Genomic DNA, 19,422 nt, shown 5'->3' with positions numbered 1-19,422 from the left:
AAGAGTTGGATTTCAGTGCATTTATAGCAAGTTTTCCTGTGAGAAATCTTCCTGATTTCTGCCTGGTTTGTCTAAATTGCTCCTCTGCAGTCCATTCTGGGCAAGCCTGGACTTCCAGGCTCTTTCACACCTGTAGGTCCATCAATGGAGCCAATGTCAGAGCTGAAGAACTGAGTGACAGCTGCTGTAGTCCACAAACACATTTTGGAAATGTTTGTTTTCTCAGTATCAAAACATTTCACATTTCACTTCTCTGAACATTGTTTATTGTTTAATATTTCTACTTAGTTGAAAACAAGTGAATGTAAACTAATTTATTTCTCAGGTACATATTTTAACATAAAAGGTAATTGTGTCAAAATTTCTAACTTTAGATTAATTTACTGAGATGATTATCAAGTAAATCATTCTGATTCTGGTAGCTCTGAAGCAGAGAGTTATTGCCAATGACTACATGTTTCACTGTGATTCACAGACTGCCTTCTCATCCCTGTCTGGCCAACAGGGGATCTGGTACTGCAGAACTCTCTGTCCACTTCCCCCCTGCCCTCGTTTTTTCTCTAGGTGGAGCACATTTGAATCAAAATGTAAATAAAAAGTCTGGGGAGCATAACCACCTGTCCCAGAGCTAATACACCTGATTGTGCCGTGAATTGTTTTATGTTCCATTTACTAGGGAAAAAACGTGTCTGCTGACCTCTCTTTCCATTTTTTTGTATGGTTGCCTAACACAATCATCATTTAAGCAAACATGCTGGAAGCCAGGAGGAAAATAGCCACACATAGTTTTGATCCTTCCACAGGCAATGTGCAGTGTAATAGGCAGTATTTTTATTTTGTCCTACCTGAAAAAAAGGGGCTTTGCCCATCTATTTCAAACTAGAACAACTTCTATCATTTGAAAAAAGCAGGTACTGAGTCCTGCATGTATGTAATCTGGGGACTAAGAAACTGATGAAAGGCATGAAGACAAATATAAAAACACAATCATCACATTACTGAGGAAAACATCAAGGTATCTTCGTGATCATTAGTAGTCACTCTATTTTAGTTATAGCCTTCTTTAGATCTTCATCCACTTCCTTCATTCTTCCTTTCACATCCAGTTCTTCATTCACTGCTGAAAGGATGGAAACACTGATAGAAACATCCACTGATGTTTCCATTTTGTTTCTGTAATTTAATGCATGACTTGCTTTCTCTAGAGCCTTTCATTGTTGTCACACTTGCATTTATGATTTTCTCTTCCCCCAGAGTATCAGCATCTCTTAAAGCTTTTATATTTTCTGCTACTGGAAAGGGGAAAAAAAAAAAAAAAAAAGAAAAGCTAAGAAAAGCTAAAGCTGCTTGAAAATACAAAAATCCTGGTTTTACAAGAATGATATTTTTTCTGCAGTCTTGCTTCACTTGATTTCCTATGTCTGTACTTTTAAGGAGCCCAGAAGTGGAGATGACATTGGAGCGTGCAGTGAACATACTGAAGAGTGAAAATACACAGTCCACACCTAGAATTCTTGCTGCAGTTACTTTCATACAGCATGAGTGCTTCCAGAAAGCAGATGCCAGAAGAAAAGTAAGTAATTATTTTAATGCCAGTTACAATCAGGTAGAGAAAAATATATAGAGTGTAGCACAATGCCAGTTACAATCAGGTAGAGAAAATAACTTTATATAGAGTGTAGCACTGTGTGTCCACATGAAATAAAAGGCACTCCAAGAAACCTTATAGAATACTGATGTTAGATATTTTCCCTGAGATACACTGTTGCTTTTTACTGCAGATTATTTTAAATCCATGGAATGGGACTGACCTATGCTAGCAAAAATTTGGGCTTTGGCAAAATACAGAAGGACTTGGGACTGACCTATGCTAGCAAAAATTTAGGCTTTGGCAAAATATAGAAGGACCAATCAATAAATTTTGTAAATCCTCCACTGCAAATTAGGTCAAAATAGCACCAATTCTTTTATGAGAGCTATAAATGCCTTTAAATTACCAACAGGTTGATATGCCTTCAGCATGCTCTGTGCTCCACTTCCATCAAGATCTGTATGTCTCTATTTCTCTCTGCTAGTATTTAGGTGAATGGTTGCAGGGGGAATCAGGTCAGCAGTGCAGTGGCAAGAAACTGTGTCCTTTTGTACAGCTGGAGTACAGGAAAGGCTGGCAGGATGTGTAGTTTGCTACGTGAAGGGCAAAAGGCTTTGTTACATTCCATTTCTTCTTGTTGCCAGCACCTGCCAGTCGTATCGAGTTCTTTTTATCATTAAACTCTGCACTGCTCAAAACAGTCATATCAGATTTCCAAGTCTTTCACATGCCATTGGTTCTACACAAGGATGAGTTTGTCCACAAAACCATATGGCATTTTGAGATGCTGTAGGAAACTATTTTTAGTTGTACATGAATGTGAGGTACTTTCCATAGTAAACTCATTCTTAAATGTGCTAAGGCTTCCTTATATCACATCACAGCTCACATGGGATTCCTCAGTTGCCACAACATGTAGAACTTGGAAACTGTTTGTTTCCATACAGTTGCTGCAAAGTAATATCTTGTAAATTCTTCATTCATTTGGGATCAAAGCCTCATTTTCTAAAGAATTAGACAATGAAAAACAGTCTTTGTTAAATGTGGGTTGTTCAGTAGATGGCTAGCTTGCAATGTTTAATGGTCTGCATTTTAAAGTTTACTAGTTTACTATTTTTTCTCAGTATGCCACAGATAAGTGCAATGTATTCTTATTTAATACACTGTCAATACACACACAGAGGTTAAGAGTGAAAAATACTCTTTCCATCAGGCTGGCTGCTGAGAGAAAAAAATCCAAACAAATTTAGCACCTCAGTTTATAAATGTTGGGAGTTAAATCTCAAACATCCGTTTCACCAACACAGAAGCTAAAACACAGAGTGATTAAGTGTCTTGTCAGAGAGTACAAATCAGCAGCAAAGCTGGAAGATATTTAGTTTCATTCTCTTACATTAATTATTAAAATATGATCCTGTCCTTAGTTGTGGATTTTAACTATTAGATATATGAAAGCCCAGAATTTAACAGTCATGTCTAAATGATTAATGATCTCTGCTTCAAGTCTTTCAAATAGAAACAAAGGAAAACAAGTCCCTATGGCTATTTAAATGTTTGCTGGGGTGGGGAACAGGGGGAGAATGGAGTTTGTAATTTACTATATCTAACTATGTTCTGCTATATCTTGTTTTCCTCACAGGTTTTCTCACTTGGTGGTATCCCCAAACTTTTACAGCTTCTTGAGGTCCAGAATGAGGATGTTCAGAGAGCAGCGTGTGGTGCTCTGAGAAACTTGGTGTTTGAGGACAATGACAACAAACTGGAAGTGTCAGAGCAGAAAGGGATCCCACTTCTGCTCCGCCTGCTCCGACACACCAGGGATGTAGAGACGAAGAAGCAAATCACAGGTAGTGTTTTCTGTGCAGTTAAGCATGAAGTGTGTTAAGTAATGCACAAACTTTCGGGGAGAGGTACACAATTGTTTTATTAGGCCAGTGTTTAGTGACTAAATACAACAATATTGTCACCTATTCTAAGCTCTTCCCTTCGGCTAAAATTCCAAGGTCCTTACTCAAGACCAATCTTTAAGACACTAAAAAGAGATTAGGAACTGCAACTTCCTCTTTTAAAGGTTCTTTAGAAATTACATGACTTGTTTTGCAGGAAGCTTAAAGTCCTAGAAATTCCAGAAAAGAAACTGAAGCTTCAAATACCAAATACTTTAGGATCATTTTGATCCTAAAAGTGGTGATTGGAGCACTCCCAGAGGTGCCTGGACCAGAATTTGTGCCTGCTGCATAGGCAGCAGCTCAACCTTCATTATTTGACTCTGCTGATGGTGCCTACTGGGAGTTCCTTGTTGAAGATGGTCACCCAGAACTCTCAGGTGCTGTGGATAGAAAGTGGTTGCTCTATTCCCCACAAACCCTACTGCCCCAAGTTTCTACTCTGAGCTCTCTCACTCCTAGCTGCACACTCGGTGTGCAGGGCAGAGAATTCCTCCATTTCACTGTAAAGATCATACAGCAACCACCAGTGGAGTGACTGGAATTACGGATTCAGTCTTTGCAGGGCTGATGTTCTCATCCTTTTATTTCCAATGTCCTTGAGGAACAGCTATTAAAAATTAATAGGGCCCCTTGCAAATCTGAAGAAAGAGCCCTTTGATCAGAAACCCTGTATTACCAGTACCCTCTTGTACTTCAGTGTCGCAGAAGGGATGGTGGAAGGAAAAGTCCACTGTTACTCACAAAGAAACATGTGGTTTCTGCCGTGTTGGCTTTAGTTAAGTGCCCACTACTTTGTCCCTGCACTCCTGCTGACCATAGAGTGTCTCTTGCAAGTCAACTGCTGTGTCACCCACATTCATTCGAGTTAACATGCAAAGGAAGTGCAGGCTTATATTTTATAAATGGAAGAAAACACTAGGAATTAAGGAATGGGGATTTATTTCAAGTGATCTTTAAAAGATACCAGAACACAAGCTATTAAGATAACAGTGCTTGAAAAGATACAGAAGGTGTCAAGCAGCCCTGCCTTGAAGCAAAGGCATGTTGAGACCTTCTGTAATTCTGCGTTCTTGTAAGTATTTGAAATACTCTGCTTCCAAAGCTGGAGAACAAAGCTTTGTATTGTTGGCTCTTTTGGCTCAGTTCTACAGCTCTGCAACATTAAAATGTTTTAAAGTTTTTCACATTCATCAGTTGCAGAATTGGGTCACTTAGTAACTGATTGTGTAGCATGTTGTCTCTCACTGCTATTACAGAACAGTGATGGAAGCAGTGAAAATGGTGGTACAGTGGCCAGAAAGGCAATGCTCTTTCCTTGCTAGCAATTTCATCATTTCCAACAAAAGTGTTGACTGTTTGTGCAGTATAACTCATATGGATATTGTGACTATTACTGTCTTCCCCTTCACCAGTGTGGAAATGGACAAAGGGGCATCTTCTTTCTGCAATTACTGCCGTCACTGAACATGAATGTTTACTTACAAAACAAAGAAGACACCAACAAAATATTTAAGCAATATCAAGCAGAATGATGTAGCTTGTGTAAAAAAAATATTGTGGCATATTTTTATGCCTATCAGTTGCAAAAGATGGTTTTAAAAATACAGCAAGAGAGACGTATTTCTTGCTTTGTTCAAGACCAAATGTGTAGTCAGAAGGAAGTTCACTGAGTCCCTTAATGAAAATGACACTAGGACATACTTTTTTGCCATCACTTGAACAATTCTTCCAGCTCCCTAGCAAGCTGCAAGGAGCCTACAGAGCAAAGGGCAGCCTGGATGAATGAATTTCTATGAGCTTTCTACTGCTGTGTAGGAAGCATGGTAGCAAAACACTCCACCTGATAAAAGTATGCAAAGATAAGGAAGTTTTTGGAGAGAAGGAAGTTAAAACTCTGAGGCACAGGAGTTTTCTCATATCATACTTCATTACCTGTCAGAAATATGATATAATACCTGTGCACATGAGATAAGTAAATCTCAGCCTTAGAAGATTATCTTTAAGGTCACTGGTTTATTAGTACCAGCAGCGTTAATAGAGACAAGCACTTGCCTAATATTGTCATATTATATAACATGTTCTCAAAGAATACTTTGATGTTCTGTATTTACTTCAAGGCCTAGGCTGAGGAATACAGACTGAGCATAGTCATGCAGTGTCCCTTGTACTGTCCTGGTATTGTATGAAAAGCCTGAAAGCAATCAAAGTGATGAAGATAAATGCTGATTACAGCAAGTGCTGTGTACAGCCCCCCAGTCTGTGCATCCCAGGAGAGCACATAAAAGCACCAAAGTGGCTTTGTGCTTATGACAGCAGTTTGAAAGCTGCTGTGGACCAGTGTACCTAATGCCCCTGTGCAGAAAATAGCTGCCCAGTTTCTCTACAATTTCTGTGCTTATATGAGGAATGAGATCTCCTTAAGATCACACTGTCTGAATTTGCTAGCTCCACAAAATTAGCAATACAAGTATAGTAAAGGAACCATAGGCTCTGTCCTTTCTTTGACATAGAAACAAACTACTTAGAAATTTCTTAGGAAAGGAATTAAGTTACTCCTAAGTAGTAGAAGAGGATGTCACTTGGAGAGAACACAGGACAAGACAAGAATGGTATTTTATAGTCTTTGGAGAGCATAGTGAGGAACAGAAAGTAAAATGGCTATGGAATTAAAAAACCAAAAAATATAAACTTTTGAAGGTAAGCCAGATGAGCCTCCAGGGAGTTTCTAACCTCGTGATCTTGTTATTGTGCAGCATAAATATAAGAAATGAAAGAAGATTTTTACTGTGGGGAAGATTACAGCACAAGCAGAACTGTCACTAAAAGAAATACTAATTTAAAAGCAAACCCCACCCATTTTTCAAATAACTATCTAAGGGAAAACTATCCTCCTGTGAATACATTATAGCATAGGTGCAAGGAAAGAGTCCACTCCTAAAGACATTTTCTAATGTGAATGAATTCATTCATACCCAGAATATCACTGAGCGAATCCTTCAGAGCTCAGTGGGGCTGTGAGTAAAGGTAGGATTTTTGTTGGAAAATTTACAGTGTGAGCAACATCCCAAATTCAGACAATTCTATTCTAGATACCTGTCTAATTCAAAATGCTTTTGTTCTTTTCAAAATGATATTCTGTCCTAGTGCCCTTCCTTGCAATTTGTGCCATTCTGTCTTAACCTGCTTCCCTTACCAATGCCCTTTAAACTGCTTGTCTGATTTCGAGAAAGTACATTCTGCCTTTTCTCCCCTAATTCAGTGCTTGAAGAGGAGGTTCCAGAAAAAGGAATGGGCTGCTTCTGACTGGCTTTTGTTTTGATTTTACTATTGCTTACAATACCTGAAATTAAATTCAAAGTGTAAGGAGATACAAAAGAAACCTTTTTTTTTTCAAAGTGTAAGGAGATACAAAAGAAACCCTTGTTTTTTCTGTTGTGAACTGATGAAAGGAACATTCACTAATACTCTGCCAGTGTGTGGAGGAGGAGGTCTGTGAAACTTAGAGCAGCAAGCTGGGGAAACAATGAGTGTCTTTGTAGTGAAAAGCAGAAATATGTATTGTTTACTGGGGGAAGAGTACTTCAAAAAGAATTGTCATCTGTTGGAATAGAACATAAGCAAAGCTAGTAAGTTATGCAAGATTATATTTGAGATTTGTTTCGGAGATTGTGAATAGACAAGGTTTGTAGCATTACTTGATAATTTGTTTAGTGACTAATGTCTGGAGAGTAACAGCCAATCAGTGTTTAACAGCTTTCCCTCCTATGAGAAATTTTGCTATCAAGTGTTTGAGAAACTTGGTACTGGGCATCTCCTGTCTTTCAGCAGATTTCCAGTCACCTGTAAACCCTGTCACCTGTATCCCTCCCATCTACCCTTTTTTGCATGTGAGTTTATTCTCCTGCTCATTGGTCTTTATTTGGTACTTGGAAGTGCAACTAGTCCTGCCAGGCATCCAGACCGGACCAATTCCTCCCTGGAAGTGTGGGACATGATCACTGATTTCACTGCTGTTGACTCTGTTTAGCTTGTGCTGCTTTGGTAACAGAGAAGATGATTGCTGCAAATGGGCAATACACATGCAGAGCCATGGAAAACTGCTTTATGCTTGGGCATTACACTGACTATGTAGAGATTTTACTTTAATCACATGGATAACTGTGCTCCCTTTTTTTATCCCATTTCCATGTTCTCAGGTCAGGGCTTGTGAACACTTCTCAACTCCTTCTGCTCCTTTTCAGGATATCAAGGGCCAGGCAGGCTTCTTCACTCATTAACTTCAAGGAGTTTGAGATTAAGTCTTTCAAACTGTGGGGGAGTCTTTTTGCCACTGATTTTATTTTGGATATTACAGGCTTGTTGTGGAATTTGTCCTCCAACGATCAGCTGAAGCACCTGTTGATTAGAGAAGCCCTGCAGACCCTGACTGAAGCTGTTCTCATCCCTTACTCAGGCTGGCCAGATCGAGATTACCCAAAGTCAAGTGTCTTACCTGACCCTGATATCTTCTACAATGCCACAGGATGCTTGAGGTGAGCATTCAACCTACCCAAAGCAATAGTGATGATAAAACAGGCCTGCACACTTATTTTCTCTCTTCTTTTGAATTTCGATGGCTGCAAGGGAATAGTTGTCACACAGATCGCATTTCTCTGTTCAGATAATTTGCTTCTATGTAAACAAGAAACTAGTCTTCTGTGAAGAATAAAGAAAATTCACTATATTCACATGTCACTGTTTCAGGGTAGCCTCTACAGAAGTTTGGTATTGTGCGTGTTTATTCAAGCAGTGGTAATGCTGTTTACACTGGATAGTTCATTGTGGGCAGTTCTTTTGAACAGTCTCAGGTTTAGACACTCAGGAGTGTCTTATTTCCTGTAAGAACCACAAAATTGGCAGTTTTCTCTCACAGTTTCTTCCTTCTGCATTTTACTCTTGTATAGCTCTGTAAATGCCATTCAGGCTACCAAAAGACTAACAGACCCGGTGGATTAGTTCTAGTGTCATAGGTCCATCAGTGGGACAGCTGAAGTACCTGTGTATCTGAAATTTTCTTTCAAGACACTGAATTTCATCTGCAGCAGTATTAGGTGTTAATGGGACCACAGAGTTTTCTGCCATTTGTGCTGAGTAAGTTCTGGTCACCTGCTGGAATGCCTGCTGAGTGCTACCAGCTTTACCAGGCACAGGAGCAATCTTTTGGAAATCTTTTTGGGAAGCAGAACATGCTCAGCAGTGGCCAAGTCACCCTTTTTGTCTACCTGGCATATAAACCACAAATAATAGTTGCACTCAGTAGCATCTCCAAGGACCCTTTGGATAAACATGTAGAGTTAATCTCAGGCCATAATCACTTCTTGTCTAAACTGTTGACTTGGAAACGGGACATGGTATCTGTATGCACATAAAAGTGTTCAGTTTTCAGCTGCTGCCAAAGATGTTTACTTTGATGTATCCTAAGTTATACCTAAACTGATTAGAAAGTGATTTAACTTAAATTAAGGAAAAGCCATTTTTTTAAAACAGGGTAAGCTCTATCCAACCTTTTGCATAAGTTCAAGCAAATTAAGGCTAGGCTGCAGCCATGGGGTGGAAAATAGATTTACAGTTGTGTATTTACTAGTGCAATCAGCTAATAACCTCATGAACACAGTAACAGTTACTACAGAGAAACACCAAAGGCCTTAGTGAACACAACCCTAAATGGCTGAAGTATAAAAATCACATCTGCAATAAAAACACCTTTGAAAATAACAGTCCATAAAGCTGTGGCCCTTTGCATTTGTGAATTCAAAGTCATTGCATTTAAGTACAAATGTGAGTATCAGTGTTCTGTTTGCACATTCAAAAATGCATGAAAGGAAATAGTTTGAACTGATGAAGGAATAATGTATGAATGCAAAGGCCTGGCCCAAGTTTTAAACTCTTCTGAGTAGAGTACAAGGAATTAAGTTTGAAATTTAAAGCCTGGGCATCTGCCCAGTTTTGCCTCACACACCTATAGCAGAGTAGTTGTATGTGTATGGGATTAATTTTCAGTGTGTAAACAGCTCTGTATCTGACTCATGTGGTTTCAGAAGACAACTGAATTGTTAGCTATACAAAATATTCAACAATAAAGCACCTTTTTCTGCAGCCTACTAACTACTAATTAACTTCATCTCTAAGTAATAATTAGCTTTTATTTACTCTGATGCCTCAAAAGCAAATGCAAACATTAACTACCCATAATAAAATCTCTCCAGCTAACACTAGTGGTCTTGTCTAGGAAATGAAGCAGGTTGTCTTTTTTCATATTAATTACCCAAGTTGCATTTGTACAGAAACCAGTCTGGCTGCTCCTCTCTTGTGTTTGGACTCTGGAACTGTCTCTTCCCCAGGAGTCAACCAGTTACTCTGAGCATAGAATCATTCTCAGATTAACAAGGTATTCCTCTTTGTGAGCTTGTTTCAGCAGCTGTTAACACAACTTGTTATGTGACAAATAAGGCATAACAGTAGCCAAGTTCTTTTAAATTCAAGTAGATTCTGGAGTTACCTTACTCTGTGCAGAAAGCTGCTGAGTGGGGCTGCTCCAAAACCTCAGTTAGCTCTGCAGCCTTAAAGAAAAACCTCTCAAACTGCCTTTATCTGGTGCTCAAGCATACATTACCTATTTCAAAAATATGATGTTCATATTCTAAGTCATTTTTAAGAGCTTCAACACTGCAAAGTATAATTAAAACAAGAAGGGCTTGAAAGTTCCCCAGTAAAGATGATCTGCACATTCTTTCTAGCACAGAATGGTTTTTAATGAGGCTTACCATATTTGTACAGGCCAAACATACAAGACTTTTAAGATTAATCAGTTTGCATCTCTTCATTGATGCACCTCCCACATTAGGTCACTAGAAGTATTCCTTCCTATGTATTAATTAAAAAAACCTCTGCTTAAATAAATGCTGAAAACCAAAAGAAGAGCATACAACAAAGTAATAAAACTGTGCACTGACTGAATGATGTTACTAATGAACATGTTGAAAGAGTATATTTATTTGCCAGAATATACATCTGTAATTAGTCTTCCCTTTTGTAATACTAACATGTTTGTTGTACATGTTGATAAAGTCTATAGCCTGCAGCTCCTATTACAGAGTAAAAATAGTACTTTGAAGTGCAATACATTATGCATAGTACAGTACTTAGTTATAGGAGAATGCCAGAGCTTCTTTTCAGAAATGTGCATACACCTATTGGCTGAAAGGGACACCCACAGTCCAAATTAACAGTAGCATCTGCTGTGGGCATATGCAATGTGCCACACAGTTACTAACTCATAAATTAAATCTCTCTTCATGCTCTTTGATAAAATTTCAGGAGGAGAAGTGAGTCCACATCTGGCAGATAATATTGCAGATACTTACTGGAATGAGTGAATGACCAGAGCAATGCCCATTCTGCTAACCAGTTATTGCCAGAAGCATTGTCAAGTCCTGAATCTCGCCTGCCTGTGTCAGTGTGTACAGTGACTGATAAGGAAATCTGATGTCAGAAGGATTTGTTAATCCTATTCTCTAGGTCTGTATTTTGTCTTAAAACCATGTCAGAAGCAAAGCTTTACAGTAATTACAGGTCACAAAGCTTAACATGATAAAAAGAAGCTGAGTACACCACAGAATTCTGCATTAGCAGTTAGAATAAGTAATAATATTGTTCAGTTGTGAAATATGATAAAAAAACACTGTGTTCTGAACAGGCAGAGTAAGCCAAATCAACAGACTTCACTGGTTGCCTGACAATAAGCTAAACAATTAAAATTGGTATTGTATTAAGCTATCTGCAGGAGTATTGCAGACATTTGCAGTCAAGTTTTGTTTGATTTTAAAGGTAAAGTCACTCTTTCTTGGCCTGAAAGTTCTACACAAAGTTCTGTCTCCAGTTCCAGCACAAATGGGTTAAAAATCTTCAGGATACTTCCCTATAGTCCTTGTCTGAGTCTGAAAGGATAAGATGCCAACAGCATGCAAAATGTATGGTTTTGAATATTATTTATATACATAGGTGAATCTCTGGCATGACTCTTCCTCTGATTAAAAAGAAGGCTTGGTAGAAGGCTGTTTGTATTACACCTTGAATGCTGGTAATGATCTTGTTCCATTTTTATCTTGTAGTAGCTGTTCCAAATAGATCTGCAATGCTGAACTTCCCCAAATTTGTTTAGTCATCACATTTCTTCTTGCAAAACTTTTCACTTGAGTGTTGGAGCTAGGGATCACAACTGCTGCACTTCACTAAAGAGCCCTACTTTTTAATTGCTCTGTAACTGAAGCATCCTGTGTCCCTATGTGATCCAGTTTTTCAGAAACTTCTAGACAACTATTCCAGAAGAGTCAGGTAACCTCTCTGTCCCTGGTTCCTCATCCAGTAAAATAAAAGTAATGCTTCCTTTTCGCTTATTATTTTTCACGCTTTGTCTGTCCCAGCTCCCTGTCAATTACACAGTGGCCCACAAGGACAGTGGAAAGCTGTAGTTGGAGGAAGTAGTATCACTGTACTTCAGACCAAGAGGCTACATCAGTATCTGCTTCCATTTGCACCAGAGAGAAGTGAAGCCCAAGCTCTCACTGTGTTTTGAGAAGCATAATGGCAGCTCAAGCTCATAATGGAAACTTTTAAGAGAGAAGTAAAACAAATGACTGATGATAACAAGTCTTTGAACCAAGGCCTCTTACATAGCACTGCTATTCCTTGAAGTTTATTTCCATCCATTCTTATCTTCTCTTACCTCCTCTTCAGTTTATCTTCTCCCCCCATTCCTGAAAGGAATTTGGTTGTTTCCAACAGGCAGCTTGAAGCTTGGTGCCTCTGGTTAATAACTCAATCCCAGATACCTTTCCCTCCTTGATGAATTTTGAAGTGTGTAAGGCATGAAGGGAATAGAATTTCCCAAACTACTTTCAGGAAATTGTTGTCTGGTAATTGAGTTAAATTCAAATTACCAGTTTTAGCAGAATAAGTCCCAGGAGCAAAATCCCTCTTCTTGTCAGTTATGTGGATTATTCACAGCAGTTCTAAACTCTTTTCCAACAGTGTATGACTCAGTGTTGGATTAAAGGGAGTATCCCTTTCATTTGGTGCCATTTGCAAGCTAATTGAACAAATATTATCATCATTCTGTTTCTTTCAAAGTCATGCTTTATTTTACCACATTTCTTTGTATTTACCTCACATCTCTGGATCAAAGGAGCATTTCCCAATGGGGAATTAGCTGATTCTCCCCAAATGCAACAGCAATGTGGGTAAATAGCTATTTTGATTACAGATGTAGTTGCACTGTGTGCAAGAGAGAACAGATGCAGCGAATGCAAGATGAGATAAATGAGGCACATAGCTAGATACAATGCATCCACATGAGCATGTAGTATAGTTTGAACATGTCACCAGGATTACCACACTTAAGCATTCCAGAAGTCAGAGATTTTTAATAGTTAGGTGATTCCAAAATGCAAGTTCTGATTCATACAAAGGCCAGCATCCCTAAAAGCAGCAATCTCCCTAAAGTTGGATTCTCCTCATGCTGCACTCTCCCAAATATTCGGTGCAGCACTGAAATACCAGACACTGGGTAGCAGAAGAGCTTTTCTGAGAAGACTCTCAGGTCTTTTTCAACCCAGTTGATGCTGTGATTTTTCCTCCAGCCGATGTCTTTTTCCATGGATCTGTTGAAATGCAAGTTAAATAAAAAGCCAAACAAAACTTGCACAGCAGACCTGAGGATTTCTAGGTAGGTCTGAAGCTCACCATGGTGTTGGCTATGAGTCACAACACTGGGCCAGCCCAACAATGGCAATTGCACAAGCACTGACTATATCAGAGCCTCCAGGAACTCCACTACAGTAAAGTCCAGCTCCTGACCTCAAAGGGAGGTGTTCCAGTTATCAGGAATCTCAGATCTTGAGAAGCCCAGATGAAGTCAGTTGTGAAATTTTCTAAGCAAAATGTCAGCATTGTTTTAAAAAAATTTTTTTTAAAATTTACAGTTCTCTGACACTTGTCAGAAACATTACTTTCTTTTCCCTATCTAATCATATTTTTATTTCCTGGAATTTCTCAAGCTTCAATTAGCAAACAAACTTAAGCTGTCAACTGAGGTTTTGCCTGAAATGCTCTTCTCTGACCCTATTTAGAGTAAGGTAGTTACAGCTGTGTTTGAGTAAGTGGGAGAACAGGAACTCTTCCCTTCCAAGTCCACTTTGTGTTAATAAGGAAACAGGGAAAGGTGGAGAATGGAGTGACCATATGTGTACAGACATGCACACAGACACACACTGGATGAACAGCTGAACATCAGCTTCTTAATGTGCAGTAATTCTTCTCCCTTGCAGAACAGGACAATGCCCCTAAATCAGGCCCTTTGCTGCCTCCTGAGCTGTAAAAGCTGTTTGCCCTGCTGTGTTCAGACAGGAAGGCCAGGGGATGGCCTCTCCTTGCACAGCCATTCAGCATGGTCAGTTGTCAGAAGTTCAGGGGGGCTTAGAGCAATGTACTGGGACAAAATTAAATACTGCATCAGCTGAAGTATCTTTGTCAAGTGAAATTCCACACTTATCTTTTAATAGTATTTTTAGTCTGTGTGCCTCAGGAAATATTTTTGCTATGCACTAGAAGGGCTATAACATGTACATTTCTCTCAGCATAACCATAAACATATGAAAAGGTGGCATGCCTTGAGTGTGACATGTATAGGGAAAACTAAATTCCAAAGTGATATCTAGAGTAGACCATATTGATGAATGGGAATATTGATTCTGTGATACAATTCCATGAGAGAAAAAATGAATTCATGACTAGAGACATTGCTAACATGACAATTACAATGCATAGGTGTTTAGTCTGAATATGTACTTCCCGAGGCAAAAAAAACAGTGGAAGTGAAATGACAGTGTATAAAACCACATTCATTTTACAGTCCTAAACCACAGGGAAGTTTAAAGCTCTGTCTTAATGGCTTTGTCGTTAATAAAATTGTAAGCATTGTAATTTCTAGTGCATAAAGTAAGCATGCAAAATAAGCAGCCTGAGACTATCTAAAGGAACTTGTCCCTCTCTGTTTTTGATGGATGCTAAGACTGGGTTATATATAATGTTATTTCAAACAAAGAAGCTGGAATGTACAGTCTTTTGGCCAGCAGAGCTGCAGGAGTCCAAAATAATGAGGCCTAGGTTTATAATTCCAGCATTCCATAATTCAAACTTTGTTGAGTTGGAAAAATAATTATACCCCAAAATTGTAAGTGTTGTTAGTTCCCTGGAAATCAGTAGCTTACTTAGAATCAAACTTCAAGCAGCAAGTGTGTGTTTGGATTTTCAAGAGGTTTTAAATCACTTCGGTAATTCATTTTCAAGTTGTACTTGAGTTACTACAAAGCACAGAAAATATTACTTGAGAGCAAGGCAAAGAGTGCCTTCCTTTGGGTCTGGAGGAAGCAGAAAGCCTGTAGAGCTGTGTCTAGGCCACTGTGGTAGAACAGCAGAAGACATTTGGCATATCCCTCTCAGATTGAACAGCTTCTAATAGCTTCAGCTTTTGTCTGCTTAGATGCCAGTAGGTTTTCTGGGAAGTTTGGAATCAGCTGAGCAATGTGTTTGTTTCCTTTTCCCTGTCTCACAGTGCTGCTCTGGCAGTGGTGCCAGCAGCAGCCACCTCACCGTTCATCCCCACAGCCTCTTGCCCAGCAAGCTGCTGTTCTGACCTACCAGTTTGGCTGCATTCAAATGCCCTCCTGCCCACTAACTCCCCTTAGAGCATTCCCCTGAGCACCTGAATTGCCATGTGAATGTGGCCCTGTAACTGACATCAGTTATCTCTGTCTGTTAATGTAGAGATGTTGCTAAAACTCTCAGAATATGTGCCTTTAATGGGTCATTTTGGATCAAAAATTGGTTTGCTGTAGGTAAATGCTGAAGGGCATTTCTGTGCATAGAAATGTTTACATGTATCTTTCCTCTGATACTTCGACATAGGTACTGTCCAAAATATTCAAAATACAACTAAAAATGGAAAAATAAATGAAAAAAAAAAGTCCAGGGTTTTTTGACTGTTTAAAAAGGATTAATTCAACTTTAAGGTGAAACCTTGAGTCAGGTCTTACCTTATACATCCTAACACAATGGCTTGTTTTCCTGGAGTATTTGTTTTTGTCTGGGAGTGCACTGAAGTGAAAGTTTTACTTAGAAGAGGCTCAGATTGTCTTACAGCCCTGAAAAAAAGGAAGCAGTCAACCTTAACTTCGGTATCTTTTTGATTTAGTTGGAAAAGTTTGTCAGAGGAGCATAAAAAAATATCTTTGACTAAATCTCTTCTCACCAACGTATTCCTTCCTGCACAGAAACATGAGCTCTGCCGGTCCAGAAGGAAGGAAAAAGATGAGAGAATGTGATGGCTTGATTGATTCTCTTGTGTATTATATTCAAGGAGCTATTGCAGACCATGAGCCTAATGACAAGGTACTCTTTGAGCTGAAAAGTATTTTCCTAGGGGAAATTGCTAAGTGAACGTTTCTTCTTGTTGTTTAGAAACAAATGTTCAGAAACAGTTATGATGTAACTGCCAAATTTGTTTCCAGGGCTTTTAGAACTACCACCAAAGGTGAAAGTCCAATAAGAAGTATTTTTATCCTGAAATCTAAAATAATAATAACTACCTTAGCATTGGGAAAAGATTTTCAGAATCACCAGAGAGAGAGATAGAAACTTCTGTCCTTTTTTAAAAAGTGAGATAAAGTCACAGCTTTCAAAGCTACTTAAAGAGTCAGATATTACTTTTTTAGTTGTCTCAGGGAGCTAGCTAGCTAGAAGGTTAAAAAAAAATAATCTGGTTACTCTCCTGTATATTTAATGCTATATATCCCTCAGGAAATGAAGAACCTAAATCCCTTTGGGTGGCTGTGTAATTAAGGAGGTTGCATCATTTAGAATGGAATTAATTTTCCTAAGTTTTTTTAGAAGTTATATCTACTTGCTAAGCCAATAACTACAAGAACATGGACACCTCCAGAAGCCAGTTCTTCTTGTTGTCTTCCTCCCACCACTGAGTGCAAATGAACCCTGAACATAGCTTAGTCTGGATGCTTGTCTTTTAACTGGGTGAAGTTGGGTGAGCAGACCAGCCATCACTTAGGAGAAAGTTATCTGCAGCCTGCCAGGCACTTCTAGCATGCCTGCTATAACTTGTGCTGTGTAGTGGTAATTACTGCACATTTATAACTCTATTCCAGGATTAGTTCCTTGAGCTTCTCCCTCTCCCTGTATTCAGTGCCATTAGCTTCAGGGAGAATGCAGAACATTACACTTGTGCCAATAGCTCCCTACTGCATTTTGTCTTAAAACAATTCATTCCTTTTATACTTTTAAAAAAGGAGGAACTGGTAATAAAGTTATTTGCCACTAAACTTATCACTTAGAAACTGTAGACCTGACCTTAGCCATGCCTAGAAAGGAAGATCCTTTTCAAAAAAACATTTTACCACAGAAAAATGCTTCCTCATTAGGAAAGATACAAAACTTTCCTTTTGCTGATGCTACAGTGAGGTGTATGCATGATCACCTTTACTCTGAAGCTCTTAAACATTTCTTGGCGCACTTCTGGTCTCTGTCAAATAATACTTGCCCAAACAATTCCCAGGCACAATTCAGGAATTATAATGCCCCAGGACCATTTCCAACCGGCGTGTACCCCACTCCAAATGCAAGCCCTGTGTGCCAGCTGGCCTCAGTGCTCAGGAACATCCCAGGGCATGTTTAATTTATCAGTGTAAATGCAGCCTTGTGGATCACTGGCACAAGGCCTAGCTCTTCCCTAAGTCATTAGAAGCTCTGCAGTTAGTTGTTGAAGATCCAAAAATGAAAACTCTTCCTATGTCTATACATGTCCCTTCAATGCATGCCAAAGCTTTCAAGATTTCTATTCTTTTGTTATTTTAGGCCACAGAGAACTGTGTGTGCATTCTTCACAATCTTTCCTACCAGCTAGAGCTAGAACTCCCCGAGAGCTATACCCAGAGCATATATATGCAAAGAAGAAATATTTCTAGCCATGATAAGACACCAGGCTGTTTTGGAACACGGAGCAGAAAAGTAAAAGAGGTGAAGTACATTTTTAGTTATATCTCATTTGGTTAATCAGTTGTAGCAGCCTCTGGAGAACAAGGCTGTAAACAATCTGTTATTGATGTATCTGGTAGTGTGGCACTTGCACCCAGAATGCAAATTAATTGATATTCCTTCCTGACACCCATTAACTTGTTCAGCTGATGATGATGACAGTGGCAGAGCCATTCCCTGTTTCATTAGTTGAGGAATACTGCCCCTCAGTTTCATCCCCCCTGACGGATCTAAGCATTATCTGTACCACGTGCAGCAATTGTGCAAGTGCCCTACCAACAAGTGGTGTTGTGATGGTTTTTTCCCCAGTGAAACCAGCACAAAGTGACTTGCCACTTCCATGACTTGCTTGCTTTTTGGTATCTCAGGACCTCTTCTTTCGATGCCAAGTGATACAGGTCACTAATATTCTGACAACCAGGAACTGTTGGAGGGAAAACTGTATTAGGAAATGGCAAAAGCAAACTAAAAAGGTTGATAACCCTTCCTCATCCACTGCTTTTGCTGGAGTGTGTTCTGCCTTCTCCTGCTCTGTCCACAGTACAGCTAGCTGGCCATTTCTGTTTCTCCATGGTCTTGGCCCCTAACATCAGTTGCTGAGAGATGAGGAGTAGTTTCCCCCATATCTCTCTCCTGTTTTTTTAATGGAGTGGCCAGGACCATTGTTGAATATTGAATTTTTACGCATTGCTATTTGAGCTCACTACTTGACAATCTGCAAATAATCTGGTCATAGAGAGTTACAAAATGGCTGGTTTCACTTGTGATGCATTAAGTTGTGTAAGGTCACTGTTTCTAAAAGCTTGTTCTGTTTGCATGTTTAGAAGCAGCAGGACACTCCACTACCTGAGGAAAAGAGCAATCCCAAAGGTGTTGAATCACTCTGGCATTCTACACTGATTAGGATATATCTCTCCTTAATAGCAAAGAGTACCAGAAACTATACCCAGGAAGCATCCCTGGGAGCTCTTCAGAACCTCACAGCTGGCACTGGACCAGTAAGTTTAGCATTTTTCTTTGGCTTGTCATTTCGTTCTTACTGTAAATGCATAGAGTTGAGGGCTGCAGTGCAACACACCCACTGCTCTGAGCTCCAATAACCACTGACATGATCAAGGAAATTGAAGAATATTGAAGAGAAAGTCATAACTAGCAGTGCAGCTTTTTCTTGCTCGGCAAATACGGGGTCTGCTTCTTCGCACTCTGTGTACATGTGGAATTTGCTAATTCATTACACAATGAGGGATGAGCAAATGTTAAAAGCACCAGTGATTTTGTGGAACATATTCCTGTGAGGAGAGGAAAGCTTTGACACAACCGCAGGTCATTTTTGTAGTGAAGAAACTAATGACCTCTGTCTGAGGAACTAGCCAAGAGCACTTGGGAGAAAGAGGGCTCAAAACTTCTTTTGTATCACCTTCCTTTTCTGTTGCAGCTCATATGTAGCTCTGGATTTAAACTACTTTAAACGTGCTTAAATTGATGTAGAGAACCAGCTGTGTGTGGGTTTTTATGAGGCTATACATTCCTGGTAATGACCCAGTATCATCACATGCCTTTTAACAGATGCCATTTGCAGTGGCCAGGACTGTTGTTCAGAAGGCAAATGGCCTTCCAAGTATTCGAGCTATGCTGCATGTCAGCCACCCAGCAGTGAAGAAAACAGCAGTCTCACTGCTCAGGAACTTGTCTCGCAACACCTCTCTGCAAAATGATATAGGTGAGCAAAGACTGACATCG

General features: G+C 39.4%; 1 protein-coding gene across 1 annotated transcript in view; it reads left to right on the top strand.

Moving 5' to 3' along the window:
- PKP2 (plakophilin 2) overlaps window positions 1-19,422 on the top strand; it is a 31,255-nt gene that overhangs the window by 7,000 nt on the left and 4,833 nt on the right. The window contains exons 3-9 of the mRNA XM_009081255.1: window positions 1,435-1,573; window positions 3,231-3,438; window positions 7,895-8,072; window positions 15,909-16,026; window positions 17,503-17,664; window positions 18,507-18,680; window positions 19,249-19,402. Of these exons, the coding sequence (XP_009079503.1) occupies window positions 1,435-1,573; window positions 3,231-3,438; window positions 7,895-8,072; window positions 15,909-16,026; window positions 17,503-17,664; window positions 18,507-18,680; window positions 19,249-19,402 (1,133 nt within the window). The remainder of the gene's footprint in view (window positions 1-1,434; window positions 1,574-3,230; window positions 3,439-7,894; window positions 8,073-15,908; window positions 16,027-17,502; window positions 17,665-18,506; window positions 18,681-19,248; window positions 19,403-19,422) is intronic.

This window comes from Acanthisitta chloris, unplaced genomic scaffold (genome assembly GCF_000695815.1).
Source record: "Acanthisitta chloris isolate BGI_N310 unplaced genomic scaffold, ASM69581v1 scaffold22828, whole genome shotgun sequence".
Lineage (NCBI taxonomy): Eukaryota > Metazoa > Chordata > Aves > Passeriformes > Acanthisittidae > Acanthisitta > Acanthisitta chloris.
This window is presented reverse-complemented; position numbering and strand designations above follow the sequence as displayed.